This window comes from Plasmodium fragile (assembly GCF_000956335.1).
Source record: "Plasmodium fragile strain nilgiri unplaced genomic scaffold supercont1.27, whole genome shotgun sequence".
NCBI classification, from domain to species: Eukaryota; Apicomplexa; class Aconoidasida; order Haemosporida; family Plasmodiidae; genus Plasmodium; species Plasmodium fragile.
Window position 1 is genome coordinate 108,592 of NW_012192607.1, and position 18,887 is coordinate 127,478.

The 18,887-nt window shown below is 39.5% G+C and overlaps 5 protein-coding genes across 5 annotated transcripts; 1 reads left to right on the forward strand and 4 right to left on the reverse strand.

The window, feature by feature from the left end:
• Window positions 1-310: 310 nt before the first annotated feature.
• On the reverse strand, window positions 311-1,012 carry AK88_02680 (uncharacterized protein; the record flags this gene model as incomplete). Its single annotated transcript, XM_012480305.1, has 2 exons — window positions 311-574; window positions 812-1,012. The coding sequence occupies 2 exons, from the start codon at window positions 1,010-1,012 to the stop codon at window positions 311-313; spliced, it is 465 nt and encodes a 154-aa protein (XP_012335728.1).
• A 705-nt stretch (window positions 1,013-1,717) lies between these two features.
• Window positions 1,718-6,344, reverse strand: AK88_02681 (TKL protein kinase; the record flags this gene model as incomplete). The annotated part of the gene is made up of 2 exons (XM_012480306.1): window positions 1,718-5,031; window positions 5,156-6,344. The coding sequence occupies 2 exons, from the start codon at window positions 6,342-6,344 to the stop codon at window positions 1,718-1,720; spliced, it is 4,503 nt and encodes a 1,500-aa protein (XP_012335729.1).
• A 3,252-nt stretch (window positions 6,345-9,596) lies between these two features.
• AK88_02682 (uncharacterized protein) lies at window positions 9,597-11,413 on the forward strand (the record flags this gene model as incomplete). Its single annotated transcript, XM_012480307.1, has 2 exons — window positions 9,597-9,780; window positions 9,930-11,413. The coding sequence occupies 2 exons, from the start codon at window positions 9,597-9,599 to the stop codon at window positions 11,411-11,413; spliced, it is 1,668 nt and encodes a 555-aa protein (XP_012335730.1).
• Window positions 11,414-11,560: 147 nt separating this feature from the next.
• AK88_02683 (uncharacterized protein) lies at window positions 11,561-13,141 on the reverse strand (the record flags this gene model as incomplete). The annotated part of the gene is made up of 1 exon (XM_012480308.1): window positions 11,561-13,141. One exon carries the CDS (start codon window positions 13,139-13,141, stop codon window positions 11,561-11,563), a length of 1,581 nt encoding a protein of 526 aa, XP_012335731.1.
• Window positions 13,142-14,966: 1,825 nt separating this feature from the next.
• On the reverse strand, window positions 14,967-15,627 carry AK88_02684 (uncharacterized protein; the record flags this gene model as incomplete). Its single annotated transcript, XM_012480309.1, has 2 exons — window positions 14,967-15,253; window positions 15,510-15,627. 2 exons carry the CDS (start codon window positions 15,625-15,627, stop codon window positions 14,967-14,969), a joined length of 405 nt encoding a protein of 134 aa, XP_012335732.1.
• Window positions 15,628-18,887: the final 3,260 nt, after the last annotated feature.

The following is an 18,887-nucleotide window of genomic DNA, read 5'->3' on the forward strand; positions in this document are numbered from 1 at the left end:
TTTTTTTTTTTTTTTTTTTTTTTTTTTTTTTTTTTTTTTTAACATACATGTATGGACGCATTAACGGATGCACGTATGTTATGTTACGCCACTTACCCCTGATGCAAATTGGGAGGCACTTTTTTTTTCTCCCTTAAAGCAGGGGGACAAGAAGTGTATGAGTTTATGCGTACACGTGGCACATCATGTACCAATCACAAAGACGAAATGACTCGAAAAAAAGGGAACAAAAAGGACAAATAAAGGGGGGGGAGTTGGACAGGCAAGCTACCTGTCTGTAATAAGTGGCACCCCTGGGTTGGCGGCTGGCCTAAACATAATAGTACTTCAGAAAGCCAAGAATGTTTTTCACCTGGATTGGCATTATGGAGAGGGAGTAGCCATTTTGGTCTTGTTCATAGTAGCGCACCCAGTAGGACATTTTCCTATCGCATCTTTTTATAGTCCACAATTCGTCGTTGAGAACTTTGCTGCTTTGCAACTTAATTTTTTCGTAACCCTTAATCTTCGTTATGCTTTCCAGGACCCTGTCCTCCTTGCACTCGTGCATGGCCACCACTTCAACGTTTTGTATCTGTCCACAAGGGGGGGGAAAAAAAAAAAAGGGGGGACACACGATTAAAGCAGGTGTGTGGTGGGCAGCTGTCAAGAGGGTATAAACAACACAACGAAGAGAAAATATGGAAAACATATCATCCCCACGTGGCGGAAGAAGGCAATGCAAAGTGTGGGTGTTCACACGTGCCTTTTTTTATTTTATTTTTTTTTTTTAATTCCTCATTTTTTTTCCCTTTTTCGCTCTCCTTTTCACCTTATAAATGGCCTGCCGAAATAGAGCGGACTTAATTTGGCGAATGATCTCATTCGCCCTTTCCTCAAAGTTAACTGTGTGTTCGTAATTTCGTAAAAACTGTGGGCGGAAATTCACATTGAGAAAAGCATCCGGGTACTGCATACTGTTGCCATTTTCTTTCATCCACTTTTTATCTCGAAAGCAGGGAAATGTAAACATGTTATAATTTATATAGGCAATGTCGGAAGATTTTATAACCCCTAGGGTTGTCCACACAATTTTTCGTACCCTTTTCGAAATTTTTTTACATGATCAAATGAAGGAGTTGTGCAATTCTCAAACTTATTGTAACAAAAAAAAAAAAAAAAAAAATAGCTAGTTCAAAAAGTGCAGGGAAAAAAAAAAAAAAAAAAATAGCTAGTTCAAAAAGTGCAGGGAAAAAAAAAAAAAAAATACTTAAAGAATATTAATAAGGATAAAATAATTAACAAAAAAAAAAAAATTAAATAAAATAATTCACCGAGGTTTACACAGTGACGCAGCGTGGTCCACCGTGCAACGTGTATGCCTAATGACAGTGACGCAAAAGAGTGGCACGGCGATCTGTGTGCAAGAGAGAATGCCATGATTTTCTGTTGGCATTTCCTTCTCGTCGTGTTTTCCCCCTCTCGGCTATGCTTATAACACAACACTACATTTTGCTTTTTTTTTTATTTATTATTTTTTTTTTTTTTTTCCCCATTTTGTTGCATCACTCGTGTTATCACTGCTCGTATCACTCGTCGTATCACTGGTGGCACGGTTATACACTTTTATGAACTGCATGGATTTGGCAGTTGCGCGTAGCACCATTTTAGTAGGTGTGTGTTTTCGCTGTCTCCTTTGGCGTGATGACTCTCCCTTGGCGTTGTTACCCTCCCTTCCCTAGCGCTCACTGTAAAAGTTTATATTAACGAAGAAGGGGTAGAGGGGGAAGTGCACCACCTGCCTGGTGACAGGAGAGTGTTTTCCAGGAGACCCCCCGCACTTCATTATTTGGTTTTCAGAAAACACTAACAGAGAGAGGGTGTTACACGGGAGGGTATACGAATAAATATTATTTTTATACAAAATGTAATTGTTCGAAAAAATACAATTGTCACTGTTGCACGCCACTCGAAGGTTGTATTCGAACAAATAGTAAGTGAAGCCTTCCCTGCCTGTTCCACCAACATCGGTACAAATGGTAGGTCTTGTTAATTTTTTCATTTGTACCTGTAGCAAAAAAAAACAATGCTTTCGACTTATACATTCATATAGCATATTAGAAATGGACTTTTTTAAAATTTTTTCCACAAAGTCATTTCTTCTTCCAACATAATCTGATACCCAAGTTTTTTTAAAAACAATTTCACTGTCGTCACACATTTGATGTTGGGAACGATTGGATTTCAGTAGAAACACTGTGTGCGTCTTCTTCACAAGATCATGGTGAACAGCTATTTCGAAAAAAAATTCATTTGTTAAATTATCTGTAATGAAATTATTTTCTGCGTTTGTATAGTTTGACCATTTCCCACTAAGCGAGTATTGGCCTGAGGATGAAGACTCTGTGGTGTCCCACCCCAGTGGGAACCCATACAATGTGCCGTAATTTGAAAGAATGCTATTTTTCTTGAATGAAAAAATATTGAATTCGTATAGAATATCCAAGAAAGTTACCTCTGATATGACTTTGTTTTCTTCAATTACCAGTTCGAATACGTTTTTGTGGAACCACTCGAATGCTTTGGAGTCGACTCCGCTTCTGTTTCGGTCAAAGTTTAGGTAATTTGCAAAGTTAGAGATGTGAACGACGTTGTTTTCTCGTGGCCCCAGCATCTGGGGTGTGCATCCCTCATCGTGTAGGCTATCTCGGTTACTTCCTCTGTGGTAGGCCCTTCCGCTACTAACGCCACCTGACAATGCGCATCCCCGTCTGGGTCCCCCCCCTCTGCGGGTGCCAAAACTTCCAGCCGCCTTTCCCTCCTCCACAGCGACGTTCATGCACATGACCTTCTTCTTGTCGTTCATCCGCTGTTCCGTCTGTCCCGGGAGCTGTCCCTGCTGCTGCCCCTGCTGCTGCTTTTGCGCGATGGTGAAGTCCACCTTGGGAGGGTTCTCTCTGGAGTTCCTTTTCAAAGGCCACTTATTCGCACTCGTGTTCTGTTGCATCTTGTTCTCATTTTGCATGACGGGGGAACTGTATAGGCTGAACACATTTTCGTAATTGGGTATGCCATTCTGTCCACTCTGCTGGGCTTGGCCAAAGATGCTGTTTTTGCATAGCCCCTGAGAATTTCTCTCCATCATGGGGTTATTAGCATCACAATAATTATTTCCCTTCTCGTAGTCTGTGCTGTTTTGTTGATTTGGCTGCACGTTGTCTGCAAGTCCTTGGTTCTGTTGGCTACTCCAGCCAATTGCATTTACATTGTCGACACGGTTATGTTTGTTTTTTCCATTATTTCTGTTCATAAGGATGGAAGCCTTTTTTCTTTGCGTGGGGTCTCCCCCTGTATCGCGCCTGTTTCGTTGGAAGGCATCTCCTGCGAGATAATCATTCTTCATTAGGTCTATGCAAGCAGGGGGGTAGAAGTCATGCTTTCTATTTTGCGCTTGCCCTGGGGGCTCCTCCCCCCCTTGCTTCAAAAATGTGTTGTCCTCATTCGCATTTTTATTCCTCAATCTGCAATTTTTGCCTTCCGACAAGAGCGCGTCCGCAATTTCTCCACGGCCGCTTCCATTCCCGCCGCCATTTCCGCTTCTGTTCCTGCCTCTGTCCCCCTCGATGGGTTGCGCCCTGAGAGGTGTCACTTGAATTGGTCTCTTATTGTTGAAGAGGCTGTGCACGTCCTTGTCGGTCCCCCCTATCCTCCTCAGTACGCAGTTCGACGCTCTGCTCTGTTGTCCCAACTCTTTTGCATTGCAGGGGGGGGGGGCGCGTCCGAAGGGGCACTCATTGGGGGAAAGTCCGAAACGGTTTTGCTGATTGGCGCAACTTCCGAATTGGAACTGGTTGGCAGCGCTTCCCTGTGAATGCTCGCTGCTCCCCCCAATAGCGGCCTTCCCAATCACGTCTTTACCAAGCAGGACCTTATCGCCCCCCGATGGGCTCTCCACACCTCGTGTGCTGCCACAATTTTGCAAGTAGTCCTGAATGAACCTCACAAAATAACCATTCATTAAATTAAGTGAAAAAGAATTGAAGACATGATTTTTAAAAAAAATATCCTTGTGTAGCTTATCTAGAAAAAAAGTTTTCATTTGACTCAAGTTACCAACTGTGTTGCACTTGAACGATGAGCTGTGGGTGTGTTCCTCTTCTCTTCCCTCCTGGTCATTACTCTCTTGTGTATTTCGACTCCTCCCCGCGCATGCATCAAGGAAGGCCTTAAAAAGGTGCGTGTAAAATTCCATGCTCAAATCAACGCGTAATTTTTTGTCTACATCTTTTTCGTTAGTAATTATGTCCCCCGCCTGTTGGTCTAGGCGATCTACTTGGCCACCCCCAAACACAGCACACATAAATTTGAAAAACATTTCTTTAACATTGTCATAATTTATTTCTTCCTTCCTATTGGCATAGCTCTCATGGTCTGGTTCGTTTCCCTTTTGCTTTTTTTCACTGATGTGAACTTTTCCTCCATACCCATCGGCGTGTCCACTTTGTCTTTCTTTCTTATGCACTCCATCACTTTGCATGCAAACCTTAACACAGTCTTCCCCCTTGTGATAATCGTCCAGCCTGACACCAGCGCAGCTTATTTTTTTCTGCACCAGTTCGTTCTGTTGCTTGATGTAGAACTCGCTCTCCTTTTGTATTTCGAGTAAGATTAAGTTAACCAACTTGGAAGATGGCCTATTTTTTATATTAGGATTTAAGCATAGGAAGGAGAGTTTTGTTAATTTTTCAACAAGGAATTCAGGGAAGTGGACACTGTGATCGAGGACAGCATAGATTGACTTATAATCATTCATGTTTATGTGATTCACTAGGTAATCAAATACGTTGTCTTCATTTTCGCTTTTCTTCCTGTGACAGAAGATGGGGCATTTGTCATTTGTGTTATAAATGCAGTTGTAGTTCTTCCCTACGTGTACGGCGGGGGATTTGGACACGAGCATTTCCAGGATCAGCGCCCCGAAGGAGTATATTTCTGTCTGCTCGTTTATTTCGTGCGTCGATATGTAGTACGGGTCGGCGTACCCGGGCGTGCCTGCGGCGGGGGGAGCGGTGAAGCAGTGAAGCCATGAAGCGGTGCACCAATATATAACGATGTACCGATGTAGATATGTAGCGATGTGTACCCCCCTTTTACGCCACCGAATTAAACGACTTACCGCCCGTGAGGTTAAACACATTGTTGTTATTCTTGTACACGAAGGAAAGGCCAAAGTCACCCAGCTTGGCGTTGAACTTCTCGTCGATCAAAATATTGGCCGACTTCAAATCCCTGTGATAAACGATTGGCGAGGAAGTGTGCAGGTAGCACAGCACGTTTATTACCTGAATGAGAATGTTCAGCCTAACATGGAAGGACAGGAAGAGAGGCATGCGCTGGGTACTCTCGAGATGATCATGCGCAAGGACAGAAAATCGCAAATTGTTCATCCCATTTCTAAGGTCCCCCTGTTTGTTCATTAATAACTGATTATTTCCATATGGGGATATTTTTTGCCCTGCAGAAAATTCAGGATTATTCTTCTTCATATTGAAAGCCACATGTGCCTCTGCATTTTCTCGATCTCTTATACTATAAAAATAATAATGGTTAAATAAAAGGGTTCGTAAATCCCCCAAATGAACATACTCATAAATTAAGTAAAAATAATTTGTATTTACTGCATACCCAAGGAGGGATAAAATATTTTTATGTCTATATCTGCTCATGATGATGACTTCATTTTCGAAACCATTGTTTTCATTTTTATGCAGCACTTTTATGGCAACACTTATGCAACTTTTTAACATGCCTTTGTAAACAATTCCATTTCCTCCTTTGGCAATTTTATTTTCTTCTGCAAAATTATTTGTCGCCTGAACAATATCGCTGTAGTCATATTTGTTCGATAAAATTTTTAATGGGATATAAATATTGTCCTGTTTTTTATGTGTACTTTTTTTTTGTTGCGTTTTTTTATGAAGATAGTTGTTATATTTTTCTTCTTCTACATGGGTGTCTTTTGCGTAGCTGTGGCTTTCCTCATCGTGCAAATTGAGAATGTATTTATCGTGTGTGTCACATGTCTGTATGAGTATCACCTTTTTGTTCTTTTCGCAGACTACGTCATTCGGACAGATTGCACTGTCGTTCTCTTCATCGTTGCGATTGGCTTCAGCCTTGTGATTTTCCTCACCCTTGCGAATGGCTTCACCCTTTTGACTCTCCTCACCGTTGCTATTTTGGTGGCTATTTGTAAAACTGAACCTTAGGTAGTTTTGTTTTTTTCTTTCGATTTTTTGCTTAAATATGTCAATGGCGCCTTTTTCAATGTTCGTTTCTTTTATGGGCGAAAATTGTTTGTTCATTTTAGGAGTTTTTGTGTGTGCGGTTATGTCGTTGCGTGTGTCGTTGCGTGTGCGTCGTTGTGTGTGTGCGTCCTTGTGTGTGTGCGTCGTTATGTGTGTGTCTTGGCGTGGTTGCGGGGAGGAAGTAACGGGATCAAGTAGAACGTTGCACAGTGTCAGGGGGGAAAAATAAAAAAATAATGCAGTGATAAAATAATCAAGTGATAAAATAAAAACTGCTACCGCTCGTATGGTATATAATGTGGCATGTAATGCTCGCCTGCTTAGACTTCGTGAAATGTTGACGCGGTTGCTTCACCGAGCACACGAGCTCAGGTGGGAAGCTGGTTGGACGAGCGGGCGAACGGGCGAACGGGCGAAAAGGTGAACAAGCGATCGTAATGATAATGTAAAAACCACAAATTAGGTCCTCATCTAACGCAAGGACTAAATTGGTGCCATGAAAACAAAACTGAACGGGGAAAAAGGAAGAAAATAAAATAAAAAATGTTTATATGCATATATGTACATGTGCAATTTTAGGCAAAGGGTAAGAAACTGCGAAAGGAAGTGACTCAAGGCCACGTCCACTTGTGCATACGCGCATGCATACGTGGGCATAAAAGGCGTTTATCTGCGTACGTGCATGTGTGTCTGCATATGTGTAATGTGGGAGCGAAGAGAGCGTCAACAATTAAGGACGTTTCTCGCAACAACTTATAGCCGAAAGAGTGGTGGTGCACCCCTCATTTGCTCTGGCAAGTGTGAGGGAGATCTTCTTTTTTTGAGTCATCAGGTTTTAGGATTGCCCCAGCAAGTGGAAAAAAAGTATTTGCACATCGCTCGATCAAGTCTCAGTCTTCGAGTGACTTGACCGATTAACCCGCTCGCCTGTTTGGCTTTTTATTTCTCGGCGCAGCGGAACCACAAATTGGAGAATGGCGTTTGGGATTCCTACAAAAGGGTGCATTTTTTTTTTTTTTTTTCCGCCGCAACACAATTTGTGCTCGGTTTTGCGCCCTTTTTTTTTTTTTTTCTGCTTCCCTTGGGACTTGCCTCTTCTTGCGTATTCTTCCAATTTTCGCTAGTTGCATTCCCCTGTTCTGCGCAAACTCCTTTCGTTGTCTAGCACACATCGACTGAAACGGGTTGCATTCTCACGCGAGCCCCAAGCTAATTACCTGATTTGTGCAATTTTGTCATTTCGTTTTTTAGCAAAAAAAAATGTGTAACATGCAAGTGTGAATTGGTGTATTTAAAAAAAAAAAAAATTATTTATTCGTTTGATTTTTACTTCTTTCTTTTTTGCTTTTTTCTTTTTTTTTTTGTTTTTTTTTTTACAAAAAATGTGCTTTTAAATTTAGCCTTATTCCACGCATTGCTCTAAATTTTTTTTTTTTTTTTTTGTTTTTGCGATGAATTAAATGGTAAAGACAAGAAAATGTACAACCCCGGTGACCATTGAACATTGGACTTGTCGCATGGTGCGCCAATGTTTCTTTTCCATTTCAAAAAGTGGGCAAGGAGTGGGTTGGAGCGCCTAAACGAGGTGCACAAGGGAACCACACCATATGCCTTTTGTGCACCTGCGCCTAGGCGCTCCTTGTTTTGTTCACAAGTGAACCATGTGCAGTTTATGCACCCGACTAAGCGCACCTGTATCGTTCGCACTTGGGGGGAAGGGGGGCAAAGCGCCAAAATGATAAAACGCCAAGCTCATCTCATGTTTGTTCGTGAAAAAGAATTTCCCCCCCATGTGTTGATCTTTACAACAGGAAAAACGAATAACTCCCTATGGCGCTAAAGCCAAAAGTGGAAATGTGCAAAGGGGAAAGAACACGCGCACACAAGTGGGAAACCGGGCAAGAGGGAGGGCATGTGGACATAATGAGCACCCAAAGGGGGAACAGTGCAGTGTCGCCCCCTTGAACGGATTTAACTCGGCATTGCGAAAGATTGCAAGGTGGGGTTAGTCGGAGGAGGAGCTTCTCCTAGTCATCCCCAGCGGAAGGGTTAACAAGTCGACGTTTTGATCTGTGTGTAAGCAGGCTCGCGTGAAAGTTCCCAGGTGTGTACGTGATCGTGCGTAAAGGTCCCCATTTTCGTTGTGAGTAGTGCATGCGCCCATTTTTCACGCAACGCGCTGAAAAAGGCGTATGCCCCTTCAGTAGTGCTACTATCTTTGTATCATTATTTTTATTGTATTTCGATTTTTTTTTTTTTTTTTTTTTTGCGTGTACATTTTGGAAAAAGTATATACGCCACCACATATGTTGGCCTTTTAAATGACTCATCGCATAACCAATCATGTCAGATAAACAATTTTGTTCGTCCATTTTCCGTTCAGCTTGGCAACAGTGATCCTCATGGCCCAAAGGAATGTGCGACGAAAGTGGCACAAGGGAACCAATAGGGGACAAAAGGGCGTAGCAAAAAATGCGTAAAAATTCCCCTGCGGGATAATCGAACTGTGCCATTCCTGCTACGAGGAATGTGCTGCGCGGAATAAAAAAGAAAAAAAACACCACATTGATGTGGTATACGACCACTAATAAGCATATGTAAAATTCTTTAAAAAATGGATTTTAAAAATGGGTTGTTACAATGGATGTGTTTTTTTTTATTCTTCAATCCTCAATTCTAAGCACACACACACGTGTGTAAAGGGCGTACACTTAAATTTTGTACTAATCCTCTGTTTAACAACTCCAAGTAGGGCATTTCCCCTTGTGTGTAATGTTTGCCAACTTTTTATTTTCCAAAGTGCCTGTTGCGTTAGCTAGGCTTTTTTTTTTTTTTTTTTTTTTTTTTTTTTTGCGTTGCGAAAATAGCTATACTGTTAAGGCCAAAACGCACATTTTGCTAAGGTGTAATAAAGCAAATTAAAAAGGCTAAAAGTTTTTAAATTAAAAAGGTTAAAATCTTTTAAATTAAGTACTCAGCCGTCTGTCATTTAAATGGACAACAATTAACGAATTAAACAGCTTAATGCCAAGTGGTCTGTCCACTCAGTGGTCAAATAATTAACACATTAACGGGTTGGTGAATTACCGAGCGCGCTCCGCAACTGTAGGGCCCTTTGGACGAGGCTTGTCCGCTCACCGCAAAATGCGTAAATCGGGGAAGCGTATATACGTACCTTCTTTTTTCCATTCCTAAGAATAAAGAAAAAAAAAAAATCCCCTTATACGTATCCCCCGTTCAAAGAAAAAACAACTACCTGTAGACGTAGCATCCCCTGTGGCCACTTTCACACATGCCTCCCTTCACTCGATGAAGAATGACAAAAGTGGACAACATGCTGGGGACATGAAGACATTCAACACGTGCTTCGATAATGTAGATTTGAACTTGGCCTCTTTAAGAAACAAAAGGTTGAACGATGGACCGGATTTCTCCTTCTTCTATGAATACGCACATGACCGGTCCATATTGTCTCTTTCGTTAGACGAGAGTGGTAGGAAGCGCATCGGTGCACCGGTTGTAACGCCGCACCTGCTGACATATGATTGGCTAATTATCGGGAATAATTCCGCGAATAATGCAGTCCTCGCTTGTCACCGCTAATCAGCGTAAATAGACCCACCCGGCAACCCTTCTCCGCAGGCACCCACATGGCCACGGGCAGCGCGGACCACTCCATCCGCATACACAACCTGAAGAATCTGTCCACGACGAAAGAACTATACCATAAGAAGTGCGGGCACTACGACTGGGTGAACGAGGTGTTCTTTACCAAAAGAAATGAAGTACTTTCGGGTGGTCTCGATGGAAAGATATGTCTTTGGAATACGAGCTATTCATGCAAACCTCCAAAAGTGAATAAAATTATGAACAGTTCAGAATATGTTGAACAGGAAAAAAAAGTCAGCAAAGTCAATTTTAAAGCTTCTACCAATGTAACGACATGCAAAGAAATGTATGCACACCATTCTACCATTAGTGATATGAAGTTTGATAAAAAAAACGAAAAATGTATAACGAGCAGTTACGATAAAACGTTAAAACTTTTCGATATAAAAAAGTTTCAACAGCTAGCCATTTATGAAGGAAGCCACACACATCCCATAACGAAATTTTTATGGTTAAAGGATAAAATAATATCAGCAGATAAAAGCGGAAGTGTGTGTGTCTTCGATGTGGGAAGTTGTCAGGAAATGCTTCAGGCGAAAAATACACACTCTGGAAATGTAGGCGCTTTAAATTATTTTTACCTATACAGAAATTGTGACTCCAATTTTGTGAACAAACTTGAGGATGGTAAAAAAAAGGGAAATTGCGCAGAATTCGAAGCAGCCATTTTCACGGGTGAAGATCATTTGAAGCAAAAGCAGAACAGCGGTAAGAAGCAGTCAACTAAGAAAGATACCACTCAAGTAACAAAAGCGGTTAATATACTGGAAAAAAATAATGACCACTTAAACGTACATAATGACAAAATCCCTTTAATAGTAACAGGAGGACAAAACGATGGAATAATTAAAATTAGAGACTTTCGAATTTTTCACAAATACATTAGCTGCAAAAAGTTGCACACAGCTAGCATCAATTCGATCATAACGTATAATATTAACAATAGGACGTACATCATTACCTGTTCCGCTGATGGGTACTGTTACCAATTCGAGATCCACAGCATTTGCTCTTCAAATATAAATAATTATTTGAAGAAAATTGCCGTTAAGGAACCTATTCTTTGTGCGAGGTACATTGGAAACCATCTCCTCTTGGTTGGTTCAGCTTTTGGAAATTTATTCCTCTTAAATTTTGCTGACTGTTCAGAAAGTCACTTAACTTTTAGACAAAAAAAAAATTTAGCTGCTGTTGTGGAGGGGCCTCACCAGTTAAGTACCCTAGATGGAAGGGACAATGGGAAAGCCTTGTTGACCTCGGAGGAGGGCGCCAACCCGAACAAGGACATCTTGTGGGCCTTTGGCGCCTGCAGAAAGGGCGGTATTAACTGCATAGAATGCATTTTTGTATACGACGAAAAAAAGGCGTGTGCAAATGAATTTGAAATATGCACCATCGTGATAGGGGGAGACGACGGGCTGCCTTGCTTGTTGTCCATCCCCAATTCGTACGTGTAGTGTGGGGAGGGAAGCCACGCAAGGAGAATTGATACACATCGCTGTGGGGGGGAAGCAAACACACGGGTGTACTTTTAAAAAAAAAAAAAAAAAAAAAAAAAAAGAGGGGGTGCTCACTCTTTTTGCAGCTGGGACGGCGAGACACCGCTACGACTTGGGGACTCTATTGAACTGGTAAAAATATCTCTGCAACTTCTCGGTCTCCTCCTGCCTTACGTGAAATAGGTTGGTCAGTTTGGGCACGTTGAATGTATCATGCTGTATATTCTTCCCGTTGATGGGTTTATAAAAATTGTTTAAACATAAAAAGAGAGAAGGGGGAGGATCATAATTTTTTATGGCAGGCAGCAAATTGGTATTTTTGTAAATTTCGTAAACATGAGAATTTGTTACGGAGAATTTTTTAAACATTAGAGAGACCTTTTCAATATGTTTTTTCATTTTATGTGCAAAATGGTTTAACTGTCCTTCCTTGTGAGCATTGGTCGTTGTGTGGTTTTTTCCTTTCTGCAGCACTTTGTTCATATACTCCGTGGAGTCCATCAGTGTGTATTCATTTTCAAGAAGCAGTGTAAGGAAGTTCTCCATTTGTTTGGCGACTTGTCGTGGGGGGTGATAAAAGCTACCTGTCTTGTTGCGGTTAGGGGTGTCACCCGACCTCAGCTCTTCAGAGTCCCCTTCGATAAATTCAAATCGCGTCAGGGAATTATCTAGTGGGAACTCATAACCTTGTAGACCATTCTGTTTGTCAATTATGGAAGACTGCCCTTTTCCCCCTCTGGGCATATCCGAGGAAACATTTTGCAAAAGAATATGTGCACTGGAAAGTGGGTTACTTTTCAAATATTGTTCATTAATGTAAGAAACAAAATAAAAGAATAAATTAAACGATCGGAAGATGAGCATATTAATTAAATTGTTCATTTCTATATTGTAGCTTATTTGCTTACACATGGAATGTGTATCATTACAAAGGCAATCTTTTTTGGGGGGGGAATCATTCACATGGCGACGTATGAGTATCCTTTGCTTACACACATTACGCAAAAGATAAAACATAATGGAAGAGCTACTTATTTTCGTTTCTTCCTGTCTCTGTACACTTTGTAAAATATTTTTATGTAACTCCTTTCTTATGTGTTCATCATCCGTTACAAATCTTCTGAGAGATAAAACGGCGGGTTTATATTTTTGTAGAAAGTGAGCATAGCGCATTAATTTGTCTTTTCCATTTATAATATTTTGAATGTACACATAACTGATGTTATGTTTTTTTAAAATGATCCCCACTTCGTCATAATCCTCCACACTGTTATTGCTGTTGCTTCCATGTTGCACATATCTGTTCATTTTTAAAAGAGCCTTTTTAAATAAACTTACATTTTCTAAGTCGTGTTTTATAAAAATTAGATCACCTGTGTTTAAGCTTAAATCAATTTCATAATCGGTGGTGTATCCCCATGCTTTTCCGTAAAAATAATTCAGTGCTTCTTCTTCTTCCCCCTTCTCTAGGCCATTTGCTTGATCAAATTTGTGTTCCCTCCTGTGATCATCTCCATTTTGTTCCTTCTTGATAATCTTACTTTTGTGGAAATTTTTTATAAACAAGCTTTTGTTTAACTTTTCGTCGTCTCTCAGATGCTTCACTCTTTTTATTTCATTAAGTAGGAGTATGCAAACCGGGGACCCTACTAGGAATGCTTTAAAGAGGAACGATGAGTTGGCCATGTTTAGCCGTTAAGTTGGCTGGGCAACTCACACTCGTTAGCTCCGTTTGACTGCTTTACCCCACTGTTGTTTCCTCGGGGGTGGGGGTGGGTTTATCCTACAAAACGGGGAAATCGTATCAAACACAGAAGTCAGTCCACACCCCAAAATGGCTACTTTTCTTTAACCGTTTTTTCTCACAAAAAGGGGTTTGTAACCTTTATGGGGCGATAAAATAGGTTTCCTTTCTGTGGTTGACAGGAGGGAGGGGCCAGAACATAATTTTTTTTTTTCTATTTTTGCAAAAAGAGCAGAGTGGCGCAACTGCGAAACGATGAAACGGAGGAAGCACCTTTTTTCCGCGGTGCAATCAACGAGGATAACCCAATGTGCAACGTCCTATCACAGTTCCTACGAGTGGGATTTTTAAGTGATGCCCCGAAAATTCCCGCATTTATGTATCACGTGTTTAGTAGTCAATTGGCAACGAAATCATGTCATGTTTATCCCTTGGCACGTGGCGGAGAGTCCTTTTCCCCACCTTGTGTAATGTACTCTCCGTCACGTGTCAAGTGAAGAATAAAACATACATTGAGAGAGGGGGGCGCGCCCCGACAAACAACGATGACCGACAATTCTTTTTTGCAAAATGCAAACCCATGGTTGTCATCACGCTTGGGCCCTTCCAAGCTGACCACAGTATACCAGTTACAACTTATGTAATCATTAAAATATATCATCATCAACATCCTATCGTAGTAAAAAGTTGGAGGAACTGAAGTTGAAGTGGGGAGTCAAGAAAAAAATAAAAACACTCGTTGCCCCTTTCCCTATATATAACCAATTATAAAATGTTAAAATATATATATATATATATATATATATATATATATATATATAAGGGGGAAAATGGCTGTTATATATATATAAATATATATGTTGTATATATAGATATTCATTTGCACCTATGCGATGTCTGGAGATGTGGATAAAAAAAGGCGATAAAAAAATGGGATGCAAGGTGTGGTAAAAAAGAAGAAAAAAAAAAAACATATATATATATTAAAAAAGAAAAAGTTAAACTCAAAAAATGGAAAAAAATCTGAAAAATGGTAAAATTTTAAACTTTAAAGAAAATTGTTAACATAAACTCTGAGCTCAAAAAAAAAAAAAAAAAAAAAAAAAAAAATATTCTTGGACAACTGTAAAAAAAGCTCCGTGCGTACATCAATATGTATAATATTTTTTTTTTTGTTTTTTTTTTGTTTTTTTTGTTTTTTTTGTTAACATCGTTGTTCTTGTTAAAAGAAAAATAGTAAGAAATAAGGGAGGGGTAATAAATGTGGTGATCTTGACAGTAAAAGCACAACACACACAACCACACACTTGCAATAGCAATGGGTAAAGAAACTGTAGCTTCATGATATGTGTCCTGTCGCCTGTCTTTGTTGTTATACCAATTAGCCAAAGATGTTTCCATTCATGTTCAAGCTGCTGATTCGGTGTTCTCGCTCCTTCAATCATCACTCACATCCGTTGACTAAAGCAAGTAAAAATGGTGAACATAGATAAGGTAAATCATAACAGGGGTATAATAAAAAAATATATAGTGCAGTCGAACGTTCCAAAAAAGAGGACATATATATATAATATTATATGTGTGGGGAGGCCTTATTTTTCGAACGGGTCTTAGCGGGTTTCGGACGGGTCCAATATCTAACAATACATATAACAGCTCTATTTGGAAGGAAGCTTCAAAGGAGTTATAAAATAAAGGCATTTTTCTCTCTCTCTCTCTCTCTGCATGTGTGTGCTCGCGTGCCATTCCTTATACTCCTTTATGTTTTTATTTTCCTACTGGTTGGTCTGCACTTGGGGCTTCTTCAGTGGCAGCTTCGCCTTCCTTTGCATTTCCACCTCCAAGGGCGAATGGGTGTTTTCCGTGTCCGGTATTATAAAAGACTAATCCGGCACCTCCTAACAGAACTGCTGATACAACACCTAGGGCTGAAGCAAGAACAGTCGTTGCCATTTTATACTTTGACTTTTTCTTCGTCATGCTTACGAGTTCTTCTTCTTTTCTAACCATTTCACCTATTAACTCGTGCACGTCAATGAGAGGTTCTGGTGCTTCTGCAAGGGGTGAGGGGCCAGTTGCAACAATTTACGGTGACAGATCCAGGTAAGGAGGAACATAAGCACAATTGAGCACAGGCACGGTGCTGTGAATTTTGTCCGCAAAACGAACCGCACACATGTATATATATGTGTACTTGCTCGAAACGCCTGTTCCATGCGAGAACCAGCGCGCAATGCATATTTCGCAGGAAATTAACACACACGGGCGCATGCACGCACAATGGAACATTCTTTCATATGAAGAACTTACTGATCTTGTGGGATTTCTTCTTGGGGGGGTGAATACTTGACGCGTTTACATTATCCCCCAACGCCTGGTTAGAAAGGATGGCGCAAAAAAGGAGCAAAACGGCTGATAAGAGTTTCATTTTGAATCAAACAGGAATGTTGTCACAATGGGGACAAGTAAGGGTCGATCGGGAGAAAGCACGTTTCGTTTTTATAAAAAGTTTGTGTATGTTTATATGTGTGTATGTGTTATCTGCGGTCAAGCGCTTCTGAAGTCAAGCGAGTCAAGTTTGCTTCACTATTTTTCACGGATGTTAAATAACGTGAAATTAAAGTTTAAAAATTAAAGATGTGTTAACACAGCGATAATTGAGTCGAATAAAAATCCTCAAGCGTTTTCCTGCTTTATGCTAGTGTAGTGTATCTGCATAAAAATCAATCCTTACACGCGTGCGCCTGCGGGATGTATATTCATGTAAATGCAATGTGTGCCTGGTACATGCATTGTATATGCAATAATGCCTCGCGCGTTTAAATTAAGCGTGAGAAAATATATGTTATGTTTGACGGCACGATAAGGCACATACAAAACATACATATATATATGTATATATAAACGCGTGAGCAAAAAACGGGGAGCTAATCAAAAGTGCTCAAAAAAACCAAGCATATATATATGTATATACATGCGTACACGTAAAAAACATATATGCTTACCTGAATGTACTGTTAAAACATTAAAAACTGAGCGTAATTTAAAAAAAAAAAAAAAACTAATAAAAATTATATTTACAGGCTGAAATTGTTTTTTTTTCCTTTATTCACATTCCTCTCTTTTTTAAACTGTTTGGGCCATGTACATTTGTACAAGTGAGGTTATATATACATAAACTTTGGTGTTTTTACTTTTTTTAAAGTGAAAAAAAATAGAAAAAAAAAAAAATTTTAATATTATATTTGTGTTTAAATATAATTTTATGGTAATGTCAATGTAATATGGTTAGTGGCTATTTGCATAAAAAAAAAATTTTAATTTTTTTTTTTGTTTTCTTTAAATTGCTATATATATAAGCCCCCCACCGGGTAGAAGAACAAAAAAAAAAAAAAAAAAAAAAAAAGGGAGAACACGGAATAAGGAACGTGTTTTAACCTCAAGTTAAATCGAAACAAAATTGCACGCTTTTTACTACATGCATGCAAATGGATGGTGAAAGAGCTAGTATATATTATTTATTAATATTTTTACTCACTCCTCACAAAATTTGCCCACTCACGTACGACAAATGTTAAAAATTATTTCGTCACGGATGTGTCAGGTTTTAACACTTTTCGCGAATTAGCACACAAGAGGAGCAATGTCTCACTCGTGTATATACGCAGCGCTTATCGTGTTGAACAAAAACGCGTGCACGCGCACAATAGCTATTAGCGCGGCGCGCACATCACAGCAACGCACCATTCAAGTACACAACATTTTATATACATATATATATATGTACATGCACGCCTGCGCAAACGTGAGCATAAATTAAAACACTTCGAGCGAACGAGAATGTTCGTTCAATGCATAACCGGTGGAGGCGCTATTTGAGTACCGCTTTTACAACTATATTTTATTTACATACATGATTAGCAGGTACATATTTTTATACACGTATATAATATTATATATATATATATACTAACATGCATGTATATGTTAACAACTAAGAGTTACATATAATGGCACATTTGACACATGTGCTGAACGAACAAATCAAACCCTCACCCCTACCTCTTGTTAACAAAGCCACTTAAAAAAAATGCCGCTTGGATAGCAAGTGTGTTTTTTTTTTTTTTTTTATCTTCGCAAGAGAGAAGTTAATGGTTTTGAATTTGCGTGAGTATATTTTCATCCTTCAGATAGGTGAAAAAAAAAAACAGAAAAAAAAGAAGCAACCCCCAATTCGATGAGAACAAAAGTACCTTCCCCTTATGGTACAATAATATACGTAAAAATGTGAATCATATATAAAGTACATATAATTATGTGCGTACATAATTTGTACGGTAACGTACCTGGTTGCATCCGGGGCGGCCAGTATATACAGCCATTGGGCATTGGCGTAAACCTCTGGCTTTCTCCCCTCCTCCGTAAAGTGATAAAAAGAAAAAAAAAGAGAGGGAGAGAAGCTCTCCCCAAAATGAAAAAAAACCCTAGGTGTAGTGTACGTACTCCCGGTTAATATGAAAAAGGAAGCAAAACCCTCATTTCTGGTCATGTTATACTTTCTGCGCACAGAGAAAAAAATATATTACATAAATATATTTTTACGTACACGTATTAAAGTGTACATAATATATTTGCGTTGTTCAACTTGTAGATTTGTTCGCAGTTGTTACAATCCTGTGAATGGCGCGAATGTTTGCACAGAGAGGTACACCTGTACATGTAGGAAGAATAACGTGTACAAAAAAGTGACAAAAACATAGAGCGACATGAGGCCATTCAAACGAGGTTTTGGTTATTCAGCTGTGCTATGGCACATTCACCCATCAGCGCGTTTTGGTACCATACGATTTATCCTCCTCACGCTTGAGGAAACAAAACAAAAAAAAAATTGTTTTCGTTAAGGTGAAGGTTTTAAAGGTGTCACCCCCTTCGCACATATATATGTACTAAAGCACACCGTAATGTGCAAAAAAAAATTGGGCTTTTAAAAAAATCCCTTGTGTAAAAACATGACGAAGTATTTATCGAGCGTCGTTGCGTTGTCTTGGGGAATTTTCTTTCCAAAAGGTGGTTCCAATAAAAAGAAAAAGAACAACGAATCATGAGTAGACCAACGTCGCTCAGCTTTTTTGTAAGAAAAAAACGGGTAAATTTTAACCTCGTGATAATTGAATAAAATAAAGGCAATTCCGCTTGAATGAAAAATGTAACCAAACCCATCCACTTTTGTAGACTTAAAAAAAAATTGAAGTGCAGTGTATCAGAACTAAAAAAAGTGACTGCACAAAAGACGTATAATCTTTTAAACTGGGGCATATGCAACCTGTGTACTACATATTATGTGGACGCACATCCGTTTTTTTTTTTTTCTCCCGTCTGGTGCCAAACTTGTAAAATATTAATTCATGCCACTTTTGCAAAAGTTGGGAACAGAGGGAGCAAAAAAAGGTAACCCTACGCGGTGAACAAATTTTTATAGAGAAACGGTTCCTGCATAATGCAAAAAAGGTTAATGAAAAGGGAAAAAAACATCAATTTTTTAAATATAGCTTGCATGTAATCTCCTGGCATGGTGACATATAAAAAAAAAAATATTCTACCAATTCTCTTTTGCCAATGTTTACATGAGTTTGGCACCCACCGGATGTATTTTTTTTTTTTTTTTTTTTTTTTTTTTTTTTTTTTTTT